Source organism: Gobius niger (assembly GCF_951799975.1).
Source record: "Gobius niger genome assembly, chromosome: 14".
Lineage (NCBI taxonomy): Eukaryota > Metazoa > Chordata > Actinopteri > Gobiiformes > Gobiidae > Gobius > Gobius niger.
The window spans coordinates 13320147-13340652 of NC_136865.1; the positions used below are offsets into that span (position 1 = coordinate 13320147).

Here is a 20506-nt window from a genome sequence, read left to right on the forward strand (position 1 = left end):
TGCATGTTGGGAGCGACGGACGGGCTGATTTCATAACGCGGCCAGTACCAGAGGGATGGGGCAGTAAAGCCAAAAGTAGACTAAAGCAAAACATCTTTCGATAGAATTGCGTGTCCCCGGCCATGTTGTCAAGTGGCTGCTGATGCTGCGGACCACACACCTTTTATTTGTGTCTCGAGCATCTTAGCCGTGACGTCAAGCCCAGCCGGATCCAGGCGCAGCGCGGAGCGGAGCATGGACTTCAAGCATCTGGTGGAGGCGGCGGAGAAGTGGTGCTCCGGGAACCCCTTCGACCTGATCTTCGCCGAAGAGGACGACGAAAGGCGGCTGGACTTCTATGCGGAACCCGGCGTCTCGTTCTACGTGCTGTGTCCGGGAGGCACCGACACCTTCGTAAGTTAGGGCCCATTGCACCCCCTTCTCTGTCTGAGTATGTTGTCATTTGGCCTAGGTGTGTCGAGGTGTGCGTTACGCATGGCCTCGTGCGGGCTATGGGTAGTTACAGTTGGCCTCTGTCGTTGCTGAGGTGATGTTACCATTTATTTTCTTCGTTAATCGTGCTGTGAGGTCTGTAGCCTATTTTATCCCAATGCGATGCACAGCCTCCCTGGACCACAACAACGTCAAACCATCCGGGTTACAGAAGGACGCACGCTTCACCATCATAAAGGATAACAGAGCATTGTCAGAATAGGTTTAGTTGAAAAAGCCCTGTCAGTGTATCGAGGGGGTTCTTCAGGTTAGGTGCCATAAATAATAGCATATTTTAAAATGGCGCATGAACACAGTAATTAAAGCTGGCATTCATTAGGCCAAAGGTCTAAGAGATGTGTTCCACTAGGCTACATTTATTGTAGAAATGCTAACAATAATAGATGATTGAATGAGCATCTTATGATAAACAATAATGTATTATTTCATTTTTTTCATTGTGAGTTATAAACTATAATTTCTGCAATATGATATCAGGACTAAACCAGCCAGGATTAATAAGGGCTATGTTTAAACTGGGTGTAAACCATGTATAAATATGGGGGGGAAAACTCACTTAAGTAAGCTACGCATGGCCTCCTGTAGGTGTAGGTAGGCTATGTATAGTTACAGTTACCAGTGTTGTTGCTGAGGTCATGTTGCCATTTTTATATCATTGAAGTAATCATCTTACTAAAGCAAAAAGGTGGTACAAGTACCACCGCTAGACCATCTGTAGCAAGCAATAAATATTAATAAATATTATGGCACCAGCATCATTACAGACACATTACACAAAATTCCGCACACCTTTATTATTCTGCAAAGTAACAAAAACAATAAGTGCGGGTATTTGTTTCAGCACACTAATGGAAACAATCTGAGAAACACAGGCTATGTTGAAACACTGGGGTGGATGTTCGAACCTCGCCTAATCGTCCCACAAGACACTTGAGTTCATCCACATTACAGGGCCATCCAGGATCTAAAGCAGATTAAGTAAAAAAACACTTTTTTTGAAACATCCTTCTGGAATTGTTTTGCTGGGGGCAGCTCACATTCAACAGAAAATGAAGCTAATCTACTGGTTGTGATGAATCCATTGGCTAAGTGTGTGCTGTATTGCTTCTGAGCATGCTGTCTCTGTCAGAGTGAGGCAGAGCAGCTGTAGCAGATGGACATGACCCTGGACAGAACTCTGCTCACTCAATAACACATTATGTCACACGCTGGCCACTGGCTCCCTGCCTCCGTGTCTGTCCAGCCCTGCACCATGCACACAGAAAGGGAAAAAAAAAAAAAAAAACTGAGCTGCAAAATCCGGGGCTTTCCACTGGCACTGATGAAAAACATAGGCCTGTAATAAGTCTAGAGTAAGTCCAAAATCCAGATCAAACCCTGGGCTTACACAGTCTACAGGGAGGTAATGTTATATAAGAGGCCATCGGCAGGGGGTTAAGGCTCCCTTCAACAAAAACGCTCCCCGATGCAGATGAATAATACATGTATGGGACAGGAGTCATGTCTTGCAAAGAGAGGCGAAGTGGTGAGCATATTCAACTCAACACAGAAATACTAGCTCGGGATTTTACAAGGTGCAGCTTGAGATGGTTCGATGCATTCATGAGAAGTACAGGCCTGTGTTAATTTTATACACAATATGTACAGATTCAAGCTTAATAGCATCCTAGGGAAAGAGTCATAGCATAGAGATGGCAGCTAAATTACATAATCGCTCTGCAGAGCCATAGAAAACTGCATTAGAGAGTGCTGAGTTCAGGCACGCTATGAGACACACACAGGGCCTAGGCATTCCCCAACAACACAGGCTTTGCTCATGTGCAGTGTGTGGCTTTCAGATACTTCAATGTGTGGAGATGTCACACTGGTATTGGTATTGTCATCAGAAATATCCGAAAGGAAATCCCACAATTAATGAATCTACTACCTGATCATTTATGATATACATTTGGGGTCTTGTTATGTACAAAACCAGCTGTAGTTTTGAAATGAATGTGATTAGTTTAGCAGTGCATTTTCAGTCTTCACTAAAATGTCAATGCTAAGGGACACGTTTAAAATCTGCACAGTGAATCGAATACTTTTCAGAAAATTTGCCGGATAATTTCCCCAGCTCTGAGCCTAGTGTAGGGTATGCCAAAGTGAAAGCAGACAAATAATACTATACGCATGTTCAAATACGACATGGCTGCATGGTAAAACAGGATTTAGTCAGTACATTTTAATTGTGGACTATATCATGTTTGCTTGCAGTTATTTGTAAGATAACATTAGCCTGTATTTCTCTAGATTCCCCCGGCCTAGATCTTCTTTTGTTCATGCAATGAGTGGACATAATGTAGATGATATAGACACATGTGTTTTCGTTCCTTCCACCATTATCCTATAACTGACTGTAGCACATGCATACGCACTCTTGCACTTTTTGATTAGCCTGAACAAACGGCCTGACTCCCTTTGGCCTGCTGAGATCTGGTTACTTTCATTGGATCAATACAGCTATCAGCAGGCGGCCTCACATGATGCTTCTCACCTCTGCACCGCTTATCTCCCTTTGCTTTGTTTTCACAAAAAGCAGCTCCAGTGCCAGTGATTATTTGTCCACAAGAGGGTGCACTGGGCTCTGTTCCACTGATACCAAACAATTTTGCCCAACCACCAGACTTCTACAAATAGTACATGCTGTCATTTCCAGTTCAGCGTCTGACAAACACTACTTCCCCGCTGTACTTTGTTAAACTTGCGAACGAAGAAAAGAACAGCGGGCTCTATTGACACACCTTTGCCTTATTTGTGTCATTCTGTGAGGTCTATACCAGAGTCAAGGCATTTGTGTTGCCACTATTAGTGTTTTCCCCTCAGGCTATAGTTCACAAGGCTCTCATGTGACTCCCCAAAATCTCTCAGATAGCATGCTCGTAGTTAATTTCATCAACTAAAATATTGAGTTGCAGCTTTCACTTAAGTAATAGCCTATTTTCGCTAACTTAAAGCTGAATACACAGGAGTTGACTAAATTTCCAGATATTTTATTGCAAATGTAAATAAAGGCCTTCCAAAGACACCGTTTGAAAGTGTCCCATATTATTCAAATCTAATGCTCAAAGGAATCAGTGCAGTGCTTTGTACATTTGGAAGAACAAAATAACTATTAAGTGGATTATAGATATATAAAACCAAAAAGAAGAAGTGTAATCTATTTTCTAATGCACATTTTAAGCACCATATTTAATACATCTTGTTAGGAATAATTCATATACATGATCATAGATATGAGTGTAAGAAGAGAGTGATTGCGTGGCTGGAGCCGTTCCAGTGGTGTGTCTCGGGCTTTATCAAAATATGCCGTAAGTGACTGGCACTCAGCAAGGAGGAAGTGTCATGTTATCACAAGCCTACATCTCGTATCAAAGAAATAAAACTGCACTTCAAGATTATATTTGCCGCACTCAATCTCACAAGAGGCACATTACAGTTATGATATTGCTCAGCAGTATTCTCAAAATGGTAATACAAAGCAAGTGTCTGCCATAAAAGAGTCAAGGAAAAATATCAGGCGCCAGTTGTTTCCTTCTTCATTATTAGGTTAGATGAACTAGTCAGGATGTTCTGGTCTTTATAGATCTTACTGCTACAAATGCTTGTAAATGTGAAGCAATTTGCTGGGGTTTGTTACGTCCTGCTAGTGGCAGTTTATCCCAACAGCATTGACTCATCATTCAATAACCAATTATTAGGCAATAGCTCAAGCACAGGTCTAGGTCTTACATAGGTGGTGTAGAATGGAAACTGATCTTTTATTTACCCTGTATGTGTTCCCCTGCAGCATGTGTGGAGTGAGAGCGAGGACTGCCTCCCCTTCCTGCAGATGGCCCAGGACTACATCTCGTCCTGTGGGAAGAAGACCCTGCCCGAGGTGCTGGAGAAGGTCTTCATGTCCTTCAGGCCTGTAAGTAAGACACAATACCACTCCTATTTAAGGTGCTTTATTTGTCATTACACAACAACTGTACAACGATGCAGACCTCAGCGTCCCTCGGCGCTGCTGGGGCGATCCATAAGGAGCAGTGGGTGGGTTGATAGTCAGAATCACCTGGAGGATTCACCTATTGTACATGTTTTAGTGGTTAGGGAAACCGGAGTACCCGGAGGAAACCTACACAGACACGCGGAGAACATGCAAACTCCACACCGTCCAGGTGGGAATAGAACCCGGTCGGGACCTTCTAGCTGTGAAGCATGAGCGCTAACTGCTGCACCCAAACAGGACAGTGGTTGTGACTCTGAGTCATCAGGTCCACACTTTTTATGTGTCATGTTTCATGTTGCACAAGGGCATTTCTAGTTTGTGAACCTATTTGCTGACAATGGCAGTAAAACCTTTTCTGATTCTGTGACACACTGCCTACTTCAACTCCCTTAATGTTGACGTGGAGGACAGGCCCAATTCTATTGTAAAGCTTGAGTCAAAATGCGGTTGTTTGGATCCGGTTTGTAGATAGTATATCTGTAATAACGTTCCTATTCACATTGAACAAAACTGAAAATTGAAATTCAATGTCTTGTCAGCAAAAATGTAGTAGGGGTGAAAGGATTACTACTGCGACCCAATCCCTAACAAAAAAGATGTACTTCAAAAGCCCATGTAGCAAAAAGACTGCAAGAAAAGACTACAGTGTTACGCTTTAAGAGGGCTGTCGGGCTTGTAAAGGTGCATCTCAGGTGTAAGTTCTTCAAACATTATTTTGTGTCAAACATCTGAATATGTTTATCTCTCTTGTCTCTATCAGCTCTTGGGTCTCCCCGACATAGATGACGACAGTTTTGAGCACTACCACGCTGACATGGAGGGTGAACCAGGGCCCGACCACCAGCAGATGGGAGTCAGTCAGCAATGAAGGCTTTTCAACTGGGGGGGGGGGGGGACGCAGTACAGAGAGCTGCTCATCGGCCCAATTAAACATTCAACAATCTTACAAGACACATATACACACATAAACACACACTCAAAGCACTTAAATATATCTCCCTTGAATGTCCTGTGCTGCTTTGCTTCCTATGAGGGGCACACCTCTTTGCTCTGTGTTGATGACCCCTTTATAGACAAACACACATCGGTGGGCTACGTGAGCGGCGGCCACGTACAATGCAACTTACCATAATCATTTACCGTCTGGTTAGTTAAAATTACACGGCACAGCAATATTACGTCAGCTGGCTTTGTTGTGCAGAACTGGTGGTTACAGCGATACGCGCTTTCCTGTGTGGATTTGCTGATCAATGTGAGAGATAACCTAGTTTTTGTGGCTGTCTGTTGACTCGGAGGCTACACTGGGAGGGGGGAATGACAGTTGCCGGGTTCACATATAGCGACACTAATGCAAAGATAAAGAGTAAACATTTTCCTCTCAGGGAAAGAGGAAAAGGGAAGTGTTAGTGTTCAAGTAATTCCAGGTGGTTGTTGGCAGTTTGGCATCCCCAAAGTGTGTGCAGCTTAACACTAGAATGGGTCATTTGTATAGTGTCCGTGCGTTTCTTAATGTTTTAAATTCACTTAAATGATCTGAATAAGAGGATGATTTAGACAGGGACTATCATATGACAACAAAGAAGGCCCACGCTGCAGCAGCCGAAGTGCTTCCCAGTTTGAGCGTCTCATTCTGTCACATGACACCTCAGCGCTATTGTCCTGTAGTCTTCCTGGTTGGTGTTCTTTTTTTTCCCTCTTTTTTTTTTCCTTTTTACGGGACGCTATAATAAGGGAAGTTCCTGAAAATGGCCCAACTAAGTTTCAGCCCAATGTGTTAAGGCTTCGCAATACTAAAACATAACTTGTAGATTTTAATGGTGTTATGGCCCGGGGAACACATTGGCCGACTGTCACACTTAGCCGACTGTAAATCACATTCTCTGCCCTGTAATGCTTTGGACCCATTTTGACCACAATACAAACGTATAAGACTGTTTTAACAGATTTGTTTTGCCTATTACCCTCCGCTTGTACATGTTTTGTCTTTATAATCCTATTTATTAAGTGTTCCTCCTGCAGTGAACCTTTTGTTTGTCCTTATAGATGTGTGCGTGTGAGATTGTTCAATAAACGTGTCATAAGAGCGTTTCAAAGGCTATGTTTTTGTATCTTTCTGAACCAAAGTTAATGAAACACGAGGCACCAAACGCTGAGGACAGCTTGTGTCACACAGTGTGCTGATGATGAGCCGCTGCAGCGCGCATAACAGCCGCTGGTGCTGCTGCCTTCGACGACACGCCCCTCCTGACGTGTCCACACAGCGTTGTCAAGCTTAAATACTTCACAGGAAAGAAAGTTAAACAAAGTAAAAGCGTTGTTTTCCTCAGGTGAAATCCAAATTACACATACACTTCAAACTAACCAAAGCAGAACAATAACCAACAAATGCAGATGTTTTAACTGCATTCAACTGCCTGGGTCATATATTCCCACCAGTGGTTTCCATCCAAATCGGAATGGGCAGTTCATGAGTTTTATTTTGAAGGGGAGATTTCCTGTTACTGTTAGGATTATTGGGTACTTTCAGGGAACTGGCGGAGGGAGGAGGGACGCCGTGCTTTTATTTTTCTTCTAAGGCAGACACAGTTGACCACAAAAACAAACTTGAACCAGACGAGTCAAGGGGTTAGTACTTGTGCCTTTATTTTCTGCGAGGCCATCGATAGAAACTTTATTTTAGATCTGCTTTTGATCACGGCAGAGAAGAAGACCTGGGTAAAGAAAACAACCATTTGGCAGCTGTGCGGCCGTGAGTGCGCACTTTACGCACAGAGCGCACCATGATACTGTAAAGTGTCGACGCTCTTCTTGACTTCTTTTGTTTTGTCGTGGTCCTTTGTTGTGCTCTGTTGAGCGCATTGGCTGCCAAGACCATGTTTCTTGTCTAAAACTTGTTAAATATAACGTGAGGAGGATACAGTGAACCAACATGGGAGGCAAACAGAGCAGCCCAGTGTTCGATGGAAGGACTCGGGCTTATTCCAGCTCCGATCTCCCGTCTGGAAACCCCAGTGGTGGTGACAGAATTGCGGGTTTCAGATACACAAATGGCCCGGACGGCCCTCGGATCCGCTACACGGGTGGAGGTCCCGTGGGCACCGGACTCAGCATACCGGCCGGCAGAGCGGGGTCCCATGTATTCACGCAGAGTGTGGATGGCACAGATGGTGACCACGAGGTTCCCCCCGAGGGCCACCGGCTGTTCATTGGCTCCTTGCCGGCTCAGCTCAACTCTCACCTACTGGGAGGTAAGAGGGGCTAACGAGGGAGCGCGAAAAAGCTCTATTATTCCATTTTGAAACTTAGACTTCAAGTTGTATGCTGGGAAAGTAAACAAATGACATGTTTGTGTATAACGCACGCCAGAGGCTATTTATTGTATATACTGCTCATCATGTCCCAGGGTCGTAAGGAAACAATTTCATGTGGCCCCATGGAAAAAACATTAAAACATGGTATAAGAGAGCAAACACACTAAAATTGTTTTGTGGTTAATAAATTAAGACTTTCTGACAGCCTTGACATGGCTATATGAGGCTTTGGCTATTATTATCACCAGAAACCTAAAATGAGGTTTTTGTTTATTAGAATATGATAAAACAACTCCTAAACATAGATTTGAAGCAGTTGCTATAGACTTACAGACCAACAACAGAACCCTTTGTATTTCCCAGCTCTATGTTATTCGTCATACCTGCACTCATGATAACGCCCTCCCTTTGTGCAGTATTGTGAGCAGCCACAGGTGGTTTGGACTGTTCATATATGTCATATTGTTCTGTATCTCCTCTGTTGTGCTGCTTTAAATTGACCTGTTTTTCTCTGTATGCTAGAGAAGAGTGCATTATGTAGGTCAGCCGATAAGAACTTCCTGGTTACACATTGCCTGACAGCACAAGCGTGCACACTTTTTGAGATTTCACTAAAACAACAGTCATCTGGCCCCGAGGCTTCTTTCATAACACTGGTTTCTCATCAATTAGGCAAGAAGTCTGAAGCCTATCGCATCTATATTCAATTTGTTTGGTACAAAAAACAACAAAAACAAAACAAAAACTATCTATAGGCCCTATCTTACAATGGTAACATTTGAACACTACACACACAAAACTAAAGAATGTGCACAAGATCAGCCTTAATGCTTTTTCCAATGAATAATACTTTCGTCCAGGTCAACATGGGGCTAAATCTCTTGATGTTGCATTTTTGCTCTAGTTTTTAATCTGATGAGAAAAAGTAAATGTACTATCACAGTAGTTGTTTTGAGAAATATATGACTTCCAAGAATAGGCTATCATTTTTTAACCAGGAAGTCTAATTATTGTCCTAATTAATGACCTTTGCTCTCTAGACTCACGGTGAGAGAGTGTGAGGCTAACAGTGTCCTATTTCCTCCTTCCTCCTTACACCCGAGCACTGTGTTTACAATTTATCATACTAATCAGCAGTTACTTTTATTATACATACATTCTGTCCTTGTAAACAAAGTAATATTCTATGAAAGTTTCAATCTATTCTCTTAACTGTTACTATTACAACGTTATAGTAAAACGCCAACAAATATTCCTGGTATAGAGCCAGATCACTAGAAACATGTTTAAAGGCAGAGAAAGATCTTCAAGTTCCGGCCGCAGTCTGGGTATACTACTGTTTAGATTACTTTTCTGTCTTTTTGTAATTCTGTATGTTTTTTACACTGTATATTTTGATAACCCTTTCACAACACTGCAACAATACATCATGCCATTGACTGTCAATCATAAGTGATATGCTGTACATGTTCACGCAGAGTTATTATTAAAAAATATGATAAAAAACGGATTAAAAAATGCTACTACTGTCCTGTGTTATTGCTACATGCATTCTTTTTGCAGCACTGTAGCAGAACTAACAGGCTTGCAGCAGCTCTTCCTCGGGGATCCTCTTGTTACTCTAAAAAGCATGTGAGACGTGTTACAGCAAGGTCCTAAAGTGCCAAGAAAACACACTTCAGTTTCCAACATAAGAAGACTTTCCTTTGCTTAACAGTCACATTTATGTATCACCATAAACAAAGTCTTCACATCATCTGCATAAAAGTGCTACTATTGAAGAACAACAACAATACTATACAAACAAGTGTGTACAATACCTTGAGGTTCATGTACTTTATGTTTTCTCTTCTATGTCATAAAGTTTCATAGCAGTTATTGAAAGTAGAAATTATATAAAAATAAATAAAATAAGCGGTGCAAAGAATATGTTTAAGAGAAAATGTCACTCAAAATTGCAACTCAAGTAAAAGTAGATTTTGAAAACTATTGTAAGTAATGAAAATATTATATATATATAAGATCAGACTTATTGTGATATTTCAGAGCGACTTAACTGCAGATGATTTACGTAAACCAGGTCTCCACTGTCTAAACCAAAACTCAAAACACATTTACTTTTATTGCAGTTCAAAAATATTGTTGTAGTACAGTACAAGTAAAAGTAAAAATATATGTTTTAATTCCAATATTTAAAGGTACACTGTGTGAACCTTTTGGATAATACAGTACAGTTGCCAGCAATACAAAACATTCTCCTAAAGACCAGCATGACACATAAAAGTCTATTTTTGCAGTTTAAAATATAGACCTGGATAAGGAAGTAACCTATGTCTCATATTTGGTTGTTAGTAGTCAACATCTCCATGTAGACGAGCTGGAGACGTCCCCGCTCCCAGTAAAGTTAGTCAGGTCTTAGGAGAGGTGAGCCGCTGACAGCAAAGACACATGTTTGTTTGATTGTTCAACGATAAAAACATCTGTAATAAAATAAATGCTTGTATTGTATTCTTTTTCATGGGGTGAAATGTTATGCAGTGTGGCTTTAAGTGCACATTTTAGATACCTTTAGCTTTTATTTGTTATTTTTTCTTCATTACTTTTAATAATAGCCAATGACAAAACTTCCAGAAGCCATTAGAGTCCCAAACACTTACTGTCCCAAGCCTGATAAAAAGCAAAAGGCAAAAGTAGAGCAAAGTATTAACAAATAAAAGATCAATGCTGGAATTTTGAGAAACTATTTATAATGGTATCATAAAGCTTGCAACCGACTGATTAGAGTAAATATTGAGATTGTTAAACAAGGTTAGAGGCTTGTATGAGATCAGACTCACTGTCCCACGACTGCCCTGTGTACACATCAATAAAACCGTTACGAGGGTTGTCAGGCACCCGGGTTCTTATTCCTCCCTCTGTTTGTGTCCTCCAGGCTTCCACTGTCCAGTGTGCTCCAAGTTCATGGCCCCAGAAGAGATAGAAAAGCATCTGCTCATGTGCTTCAGCAAAACACGCCTTTCTTACAACAGTAAGGATGGGGGGTTATTCCCTGTTTTATGGCATATCATTATTATTATAATACATTAATATATTATTTATTATATAAGATACTTAAAATTCATCTAAAGCAGACCCATACGAGTGGTAGCCGTATCGCCTTGGTAGAATAAAAATTAGAAGGAATACCAGTGGCAATTTGTTTTCAGTGGTAGAAGTGAACTAATAGTAATACAACTGCTCATACTAGTGTAATGTACAGTATTATCAGAAGCAAGCATAATAGTAGATGTAGCATAACAAAATGTATCTATTCTTATAAAACAATTTTATGTGTCTATATTTAGTAAAATTGCATAAATAATTCTCTTAAATATATGACTTGCTAGTTTTCTGATGCTTTAACAAATATGATATGATATGTCTATGATCTGAATGCATATGCTTTGTGTTTGGCAGAGGACATCCTATCCAGAGACTCAGGGGAGTGTGCCATATGTCTAGACGAAATGGAGCAGGGAGACACAATTGCCCGACTGCCCTGCCTCTGCATCTACCATAAAGGGTACAGTCACGCAAATCTTAGAGTAATGTTGTTTCATTGTGGTTATATGATTTGCTTCCATCACAGGTGTATAGATGAATGGTTTGAGGTGAATCGCTCATGTCCAGAACACCCCATGGACTAAAGGCTGGTTTGGGACAACACTACTATTGTAGCCCTGACCTCACCCAGCTCTCAGGGATCAGACTTGTCCAAAATCATAAGTTGCCTTAAAGAACAGCATTGTGCTTAGCCCTCTTGCTGTTCAAGAAAAACAATGGTGGAGCCGGCCAATGACTCAAAATGTGCCTGTGCTAACCCGACTACCTTTATGCCACCTGAGATCCAGCCACTCACATGGTGAGGGTGCTTTGAGCAGAAGACTTGCACAGCCGCATGGTGCAGGGATGATTCTGCTGAAAGAAAGCTGATGCTGTGCAATGTGAATAATATGTAATGTGCCTGTTCTAGCTTCAAGAAACCTTGGTGTTAATGTTTGTTAGAAAACTTTAAATTGTATATGTACCCTAAACAGGAAAAAAAAAATCACACTGACCAATAATTTAAAGTGAACATTTTTGTAGAACCACTGTCATTTGACTGTTTAGTTGAATGAGACTGCGACATCTAGTAATCATTATACTCTGTCTTAGGAGTGCCATAATATGCTGCTATGTCATGGACTGGAAAGTTTTCTTATAACCTTTGTTCATTGTACTTTCTGTTTGTACTGTAATGAGTTGCACAATAATAAATGTCTTTGTCTTTCTTAAAAAAGAAAAGAAAAACATCATTAATGTTATTGCTAATTTGCTTTGCCTCTTTGTTAAAATAAACCTTTGCTTCAGATCTTATATACAGTATATATATATATATATATATATATATATATATATATATATATATATATATATATATATATATATAAAAAAAAGACAGAATATACTTTGCAAATAATGTTTTTAATTTTATTTTTTAAAACCAACATGGCTTGGAAGTGCTAAGCTGGGTGTATTTTAAGGAATATTGGCAGGTTCTGCAGCGCAAGTGCAATGATCACAACAGTGCAAATGCTTTAAATATGAACACATTGATCTCAACAGCTGTTTGTCGCTGTTTTAACGCTTTTTCCAAGGAGCTCAGGTCAGGCGGGGCTTAAGAGGTTAACACTATGGCAGACAGTACAGTCAGCTTACATGTAGCTAGGACAGTTTTTGACGTAAAATATGGGAACTGTAGAATTTCTTCTTGACTTTTAGACATCGTTGAGCGTGTTTTGACCCTCGGAGTTCTCCAGCCAGTGAGGAGGCCAGCTGGCTTTAATGCTGGGTCGCTCCTTTAGCTGAGTATGATACTCTGCCAGTCTGGGATAACGCTCTGCTGATAACCTAAGACAGTCACACAGACATTTGCCCAGTTTATTTTTGGTTAATTTTCTATTATTGCAAAAAACAATGTTTGCACTTACCCATATCTGAAAAGGTTAGCCACATTCGGGAAGACGGTCACATCAGCCAGAGAGAAGTGCTGACCGGCCATGCAAGACTTTGTGCCCAACTGCAAAACACATGTAAAAGATACAAGAGTGATGTCAGCAGATGTGAGCTTTGCATTTATTTGTGATGTAAACAAACCTTCTGCAGGTAACCCTCCCAAAGCTTCAGCTCAGAGGCCAGGGCATCTTTGTTCCTTTTCAGGACTGAATCAAGTCTCTCTGCCTCGGGCACAAAATATTCATAGTAGATAACAGCATCTAGGAAAAATACATATGTATTTAGGCTGTGTATGGTATATGTAAAGCATTAAGGCAATAATACAAGTCAAAGGGGCTCAAACCAAGTACTATGTACATTTGCATGGTTAATAGCTTTCAGAGAGGCCAAATTTCTTTGTTTAAAATTTTTTTTTTTACTGATTTCATGACATATGTCACTTTGCATACTATGAGTCTAAATCATATCTTAGTTTCACATTTAAACTGAATTACAGAAATAAATGAACTTTTTCATGATGTTCTAATTTTCTGAGTTTCACCTGTATTTCATGACATCTGCACCAAAGATCAGCCACACACTACCCCTTCATCACCAGAAGGGGGCAGTGCTTCATGATTCTTTTTCTTCACTTAAAAGAAAATGTAATAATATAATAATACATACTGATTTTCTCATTGAGGGTAAGACCCTCAAACATGCGTTGGTACATGAGGGCCATCTCGGCAGGGCTGTCTGGGACCAGCTGGGTTCCCTGGGACTTGAACTGGGTCTGTTATCAGACATTTGACACTTTATTTTTTTATTTATTCTATAACAACAACAACAATAATAATAATAAACTTTTTACCTCCAGGTATAAACAAGCTGCATAGGATTCATTCACAATGTTGTCCCCATGTTTGAACGTGGGAAGCTGAGGACATGGAAAACAGTGATTAAACATCTACTTTACGTCCCTTTGAGTTAATGATGTGAGATGTCTAGAGGCGAGTAGTACTCAAGTTACATTTACAGTACATGTACATTTTTGAAGTAATTGTACTTCTTAGAGTAGTTTTACCATATAGTACATCTTTACTTCTACTTGAGTAATATTATAATGAAGTATCTGCCCCTTGGGTAAACCTATAAGTGGCAAAACTAAGTAACATGTTTACCTTAATACATAAAAAATAATAACACGTTTCGTAATTATCTCCATTGTGTAATTGGATGTACAATATCCCTCTCTCTCTCTCTCTCTCTCTGTCTTTACTGTAGTATTTACGCTCACGGATAATTAATGAGTAAAAAACCGCAACATGCTAAGACACCTGCAGTGGCGCTTATGGCCTCTAGGGGCATGAGTTACTTCATTCTGCTTTAATGCTGACACATAAAACAGATGCAGTTTGTGCTTCATGTACTTTATTCTTCAGAATTTTTATTTTATTTCGTACATAATTTCACGATTTGTTTCTCATAGCGACTCCACCCACCTCTGGAGAAGTCGAAAATCATTGGTGGGCTACATTCTTGTGTCAGCCTTTCTCATCAAGGCATTCAGTTTGTGACAGTGATATTTTAAGACAACCGCGCGATATCCACTATTACGCAGCAAAAGTTCAATTATTTCATAATGTCAAGTAAAAATGGTACAAGAAGACTGTTATTTCCAGGTGTGCCCTATTTTTTGCCAATACCTACCTGTCCTCTTGGATTGAGGTTTAAAACTTCTGGGGACTTGTGCTCCATTTTGTCAAACGACAGCAGTTTGTGGTCGTAGCCCTGCAGTTGCTTCTCCTCCAGAGCGATCATGACCCTCCAGCAAGGCGCGGAGCCGGAGCCCCAGTACAGAAGCATGTCCTGGGCCATGGTTTCCACACGGTTTGACAGGGTTTACGGCTACTGAATACAACAGGTCTGCAGATTTCTCTGAAGTGCAGAGCTGCAGCTATAAACACTGTCTTCTTCGTCTTAAGACATTGGGATTTATGACGGGCGACAAACAAAAGCCGATAATATCGCCCCCTACTGGATCTGTGTCATTAATGTCCTCCTCCCTCACCTTCAATGTTTTGTCCAAAAATATCTGCACTATCATCATCAACATACCAAAAACACAAATTATTAATTCTGGCAGCATCAAGAATCACCTTTTTTCCAGCTTTCCCCTGAGGTCCAGTAGCATAACTGATGACCATCACCATAAAGGAAAGGAAAGACATTTTGTCCACTGTAAAGAACGATGCTTGTGTTCATGAGTTTAAGGAAAAGTAAAAACAGTCTGGATCCTTCCACTTGTGTGCATTGCAAATTTAAAAGGCATTGGGTCTGATTTTGTGTCTGAAATTAAACCCATGCACATTCCTCAGGAATGACCTGCCAATAACAAAATGAAAAGACAAGTCATAATTTGATATGTCGTTTATTGCAGAACGTGATACACTGCTTTCAAGTGTAAGAAGCTGCACATTGAGCTCACAGCTATGACATGTGATCCCAAATGTTCCAAAATCTGTTCAAGTTAATACAAAGTACAAAGTGACCACTTTAAATACAAATCAGGCGGTGTCCTTTGAGCAAAAAAAGTAAAAACTCTTATTTGAGTTGATGTATTTAATTTAAATACAGTTCATAGAATAGCGTGGCCACCAGACTATAATACAAATTTCTACAGAAATTACAAAAATACACATAAACACACTAAACATGCACTCTGCACTGCACGATATAGTAGCTATCCGCAGCTATGTAGGGCATTTACACAATGTTGCAGAACTCTGTTCATCCTTCAGAATCTCTTTTAAAAATTCCTTTTTACTTTTTACACTTTACAGTTCATGTAAAACATATTATATTTATTGTCTTCTTTTAGTCCATTCCATCTCATACTCACTGTGAGAAAGTCAACAATGAGGGTAAGGTGCAAAATTCCACACATTTGAAAACAAAAAGACCATCTCAGAATTGCAAATAAATACTGAGAACAATTAGGCAAGTAAGTATCCGGTGTTCATCAAACATAATGACAAGAACATACTGACCTACAGCCGGCATGAGTCTGGTAAAGCGAGGGGTGACTGAAGCATTTGAGATGAAACAAAGAACAGTGTAGTTCATTCGACTCAAAGGCACTTTGACCCAATAAATTCACATTCAGTGCTAAAGCACAAATGCAAAGACGGTCCCTAAATCATTTTCAGGGAGCCCCCATTAATCTTTGTAATTCTTTGTAATTGAAATAGCCGGAAATAATTTGTAATCTATGAATTGATCGAATTCACAGCTTCAAATAAAGTTGTAATAAATTGCACTGATGTTTTCTATGACAGAATAGACTTCCATAAAATAAATATTTCAATCAGCCGACTGTATTTCAGAGACTTCAAAATATGACATTTCTAATACTTTACCTATTTGCACCAATGAAAGCGGCGTTATTTTGATGCAGGTAAAATTAGCAGCTGACAAAAACATGTGCAAGCAAACACCAACGGAGATCTCCTTTGAGCATCCTGCAGGCTGTGGATCAAATGGGCGGTTCTGGAGAATCAACTAGTCCCAAAGCAAGTGCCTCTTCAGGGGTCAAACCACTTTTCAGGGTCCGTCTCACTGCAATGAGGAGTTCGACATTTTATACCACTGTATCAATTATAGTCTTGAATACAGTACGGTATTTTGGATTGTGGTTTCTCACAAGATTTGCGATTGGCCCTGGACCTCCTCCGTTCTCTGGGCTGGGCTCGTGAAGAGGGACCTTGTGTGGCCGACCGCACGATACGCTCCATGATCTCATCGGCAGCATCTTCTCCCGTGATCTGTGCGTCTTCAATGGGAGGGGCCCGAGCTGGCATGGCGCGACCTGGAAACAAGGATGGAAAATGTAATATCTAGTGAGTGCGAGATAGCGAAAGATGACAACATATTCCAAAAGACTGACACAAATACTAAACAATTTCACAAGATGTTGATAAAAAGTGGGACATTCTCTCATAGGTGGGACAAAGGCCTATATGGCTGTGTGCAGTACAACCAAAAAAGGGACAAGTGATCACACAAACCAACGCTTTATCACTCTGCTTAGGCGCTGTCTCTCTCACCTCCTCGCCCTGGTCGGGACCGTGTGCGAGTGCGTAGTCCCGGCACCGCACTTTCCTCTTTGTCTCCTCCGCTCAGACTGTTTCGGAGGACGGCTTTCATGTTCTCGTGTTCTGCAGCGTCTTCAGCATGTCCCAGGCCCTGGGGCTGTTCACTGCTCTGACTGCAGCTTGGACCACTGTTACCGTTGCTTGAGCTGTATCGACCGCACTGAACACAGGTAGATGACGAAATATGAGAAGTGCTGTGATATAAAGCAGTGGTTCTCAACGGCTGTCGCTTCGGGACCCACTTCCAACCCATATATATTGATTTCAACTGATGTTAACAGAAATAGCAAATAGACCCTTTTGCAGTAAACTAAACAATGATAACACATCATTTCCTCCCAGGGCTGATCATTACCAGTCATTTTGGGAAAAAGCCTGTGACACAATGAAAAGGATTCCCACCTTTGGGTCCCGACCCATCTATTGAGAAACACTGATCCATATGGCTGTATAATTCACACAAGTGAAAGCTAGAAGTGCAGCCCATACCACGGAAATAATGATGTTTGGGGTGAAAAGATAGTAAAGAAAGTGTTAGATGTCTCGTGCAACAGGTTGCATTCACGCATTGCCGTCACAATTTCAGATGGAGGGCGGGGCCTTTTCAACTCTACGGGAGATTCAATGTGGCTAGAGAAAAAAAATCTACAAACAGAAAATCCACATTGACCCATAACATCTTTGCTCAGGGATAAAGTTTCAGGATCATAATGGATGTATGGTGGTTTATTTGTCAGGTTTGAATACACTCATTCACTCATGGTTTTCATAATGTCCTTCCAGCAGACCAAAACTGGCACCACTTTTTGCACCATATTTATTTCTTGTTAATAGAGGACATTTTTAAAAATAATTACAAATATATTAACCATAACGCTGAACAAAACATTCGGACCTGTCCTCCTCATTTACACTATAGGTGATATGCACTTTCATCCTTTTAACTGACTGAGAGACACATAATAGAAAAACATAACAAACTTCATAACTCAACATTAACATTAATTTGGCTCCTGTGCATACCCTCTATGGGCTCTATAAATGTTTAAGTTACGTGAATGCAACCTTTAGAAACCATGCAACAAGGCAGCACACATGGTGATACCTCAATCTCCTCTTCATCCTCAGACTACAAGGAAGAAACAATGAAAATCAAGAAAATGGAAATGGAAGAAAAGCCCCAGTGGTTTTGCAGTGAAAATGAGAAAGGTAGAGCTAAAACAAGGAGGTTTTTTAAAGATGGTGGCTGTGTCATACTGACCTGAGCGTTGACGTCCATTATCATCTTGCCTCTGGTTTTGTTGCGCTCGCGGTGGTCCGCTCTTTTCTGTTTCTGTTGTAAGACACGCTCTCGAGTAGTTCGATATTCTAGTGCAAATTCACTCAGTATTTTACAGAATCTGTGGACACTGATATCTCTAACGCTGTAAGCCGGCTGACCAAGGTACAGCAGGAATGAATGGAACCTACAGAGAGGACAGAGAATAAACAAGTTACATTTACTAAAAACCACAAAACATGACTTTGCCCATTATTAAATTAATTAAATCAACCAAAATGACCACTGGCTTGAAGGCAGATCATTATTACCTGTTGATGATTCTGCGATGAACGATCTTGAGGATGATGATCCGCTCTGCACAGTCTTTGAGGAAGTCAGACATCTTTTGCTTGAGCTGAGGCTTCATCTCATGTTTGGCAATCACCTTCAGATGGTCCCATGAGGCTTTGCAGCGCCGCTCCATTTGGCACAAATTCTCCTGCAACTGGTCAAAATCCACCTGGACAAAAACCATGACAAAGTAAGTTTACACCGTGGTGCATGTGGTGGGAAAACGTTCAGACCTAAAGTGTTACCAATATACAAAAGGTTTCTGAATCCACATAAGTGAACCAGTAACTTTGTGCCGTACTTTTGCTGTTCTTGTGATGGCTCCAATCTCCGAGTAGAGGTCTGTGCTCTGAGGGAAGTTCTCCACCACGGTGGAGCAGGCGTGATGCAGCAGCGACTGTTTATGCACCGTGTCCTTTACTTCTGGAACCTTCTCCAAATATGCCAGCTCAAAGCCTTTAGCCTATAAATGTGCAAACACAACTGTAAACCCAAGATGGCGTGACTGAGGAAGTATACAACTGTTACATTATCTTTATTAATATTGCACTGCTTTATATACAGTATAGACCTTCTGCAAAACTCCAGACTTGTTCTTTGGGCATTGAATTTGAATAATACGGGGCTCTTTCAAACCAGAGCCAGAGTCCAATCCGAGCCACCCCCTTAACTCTGTCTTCTCCCGCCAGAGAAGTGCCGTGAGCTCCAGACTCCTCTCTCTGAGATGCTCCAAGGACAGACTAAAGAACTCTTTTGTCCCATGTGCCAGCAGGTTTTATGACAGAGCCACTTCAGGCAGGAGCCGAGGAGGAGGAGAGAGGGAAATGTCTTGAACGTTGACTTGTAGTGCCTTAACTTCTCTTATTGTCTCAATTCTGTAGATCCTGCTCTGTTTGTGTGAGTGTGAGCAAGAGACTACAGCACAATTTCTTTCGTGATCAGTAAAGTATCTATCTCTATCTGAACTGGGCCACTCGAAGCTTAGATTTTTTTCATTTTTATCTAATTTTTATTGGTCAACACAATATCTGAAGAGTTAGTCCTCAGTTAGTCAATGAAATTAAAACCACTACGTACATGAAGAAGATGTTCGTGTGACTTACATTGCTCCCATTCAGGAAGTTTCCGATTGAAAGCAGGGTTGAGAGGATGTATCGAAGAGTTTTGTTTTTCTCTAGCTGCTCCATTCCTTCTTTTAGATCCTGCAGCGGTTCTGCTACTTCCTGGGATAAAGAAACACACACCCCTCATTAACCCAGTCTATTAACACGCCCAGCTCATGACTCAGCCCGCAGTGATTTGTAGCAGGTGCAGTCTCCCCTTCACCACAAGTCATCTGTGTTTGTTTGAGATCGAAATACCTGTGCAAAGCAGTTACCTTGGCCACTAATTGGTCTCAAATGCTCTTGAGACCAAATCCCTTTTTATTGACCAAGAAAGAGAATGTATTCAAATGTGAGTGTTATATTCTCATTCAATTTGATCTACTTTATATATAAGTATTTAAAAAAGCAACAACTATACTTCAGATCTATACAATAAGCAGAATCATCAAGCTTTTTATTGCTGCTCTGACTTTGAACTTGAGCCCCGCCACATGCACTCTTCTGGAACAAATGTGGCCCAAACGAAGAGGTGCTGTGTGAACAAGTATGCACATTAGGTTATGATGTTATGAGGGAACTATGAATGTGTTTTGTTTGCCTTCTGCACGGGTATGTTGATACATGGACATTACACATCTCCTACAAATGCACATGTGGCCCACATGTGCTACATCACATGCTACATCACAGGTGGTTTTAATGCCCATCTGTGCGCGGAGCAACTCGCCTGACTGAACATTTTAGAACATAATTATTGTGTTTACAAGCAAATGCTAATATGTGCCTGG

The 20506-nt window shown here is 40.9% G+C and overlaps 4 protein-coding genes across 6 annotated transcripts in view; 2 read left to right on the forward strand and 2 right to left on the reverse strand.

Moving 5' to 3' along the window:
- The first annotated feature begins 8 nt into the window (after positions 1 to 8).
- On the forward strand, positions 9 to 6604 carry mturn (maturin, neural progenitor differentiation regulator homolog (Xenopus)). Its single transcript, XM_079571356.1, has 3 exons — positions 9 to 393; positions 4319 to 4441; positions 5283 to 6604. The coding sequence occupies exons 1-3, from the start codon at positions 235 to 237 to the stop codon at positions 5388 to 5390; spliced, it is 390 nt and encodes a 129-aa protein (XP_079427482.1). The 5' UTR covers positions 9 to 234; the 3' UTR covers positions 5391 to 6604.
- A 341-nt stretch (positions 6605 to 6945) lies between these two features.
- On the forward strand, positions 6946 to 12156 carry znrf2a (zinc and ring finger 2a). The gene is made up of 4 exons (XM_079571345.1): positions 6946 to 7770; positions 10766 to 10861; positions 11290 to 11395; positions 11462 to 12156. Exons 1-4 carry the CDS (start codon positions 7452 to 7454, stop codon positions 11517 to 11519), a joined length of 579 nt encoding a protein of 192 aa, XP_079427471.1. The 5' UTR covers positions 6946 to 7451; the 3' UTR covers positions 11520 to 12156.
- A 432-nt stretch (positions 12157 to 12588) lies between these two features.
- Positions 12589 to 14848, reverse strand: gstr (glutathione S-transferase rho). Its single transcript, XM_079571533.1, has 6 exons — positions 14557 to 14848; positions 13718 to 13783; positions 13534 to 13639; positions 13009 to 13127; positions 12843 to 12931; positions 12589 to 12762 (listed from the first exon to the last, which is right to left on the reverse strand). The coding sequence occupies exons 1-6, from the start codon at positions 14722 to 14724 to the stop codon at positions 12630 to 12632; spliced, it is 681 nt and encodes a 226-aa protein (XP_079427659.1). The 5' UTR covers positions 14725 to 14848; the 3' UTR covers positions 12589 to 12629.
- A 480-nt stretch (positions 14849 to 15328) lies between these two features.
- The window catches only part of fhod3a (formin homology 2 domain containing 3a), a 38387-nt gene continuing 33209 nt past the window's right edge, over positions 15329 to 20506 (reverse strand). For 2 of the 3 annotated variants that reach the window (XM_079570691.1, XM_079570690.1), the window contains 7 exons: positions 19716 to 19835; positions 18914 to 19075; positions 18591 to 18781; positions 18262 to 18466; positions 16953 to 17160; positions 16550 to 16714; positions 15330 to 16464 (listed from right to left, as the gene is read on the reverse strand). In XM_079570691.1, coding sequence (XP_079426817.1) covers positions 16382 to 16464; positions 16550 to 16714; positions 16953 to 17160; positions 18262 to 18466; positions 18591 to 18781; positions 18914 to 19075; positions 19716 to 19835 — 1134 coding nt within the window. In that variant the 3' untranslated portion in view covers positions 15330 to 16381. Of the gene's footprint in view, positions 16465 to 16549; positions 16715 to 16952; positions 17161 to 18261; positions 18467 to 18590; positions 18782 to 18913; positions 19076 to 19715; positions 19836 to 20506 lie in introns of all 3 variants that reach the window. The other variant, XM_079570689.1, reaches the window with a different exon arrangement.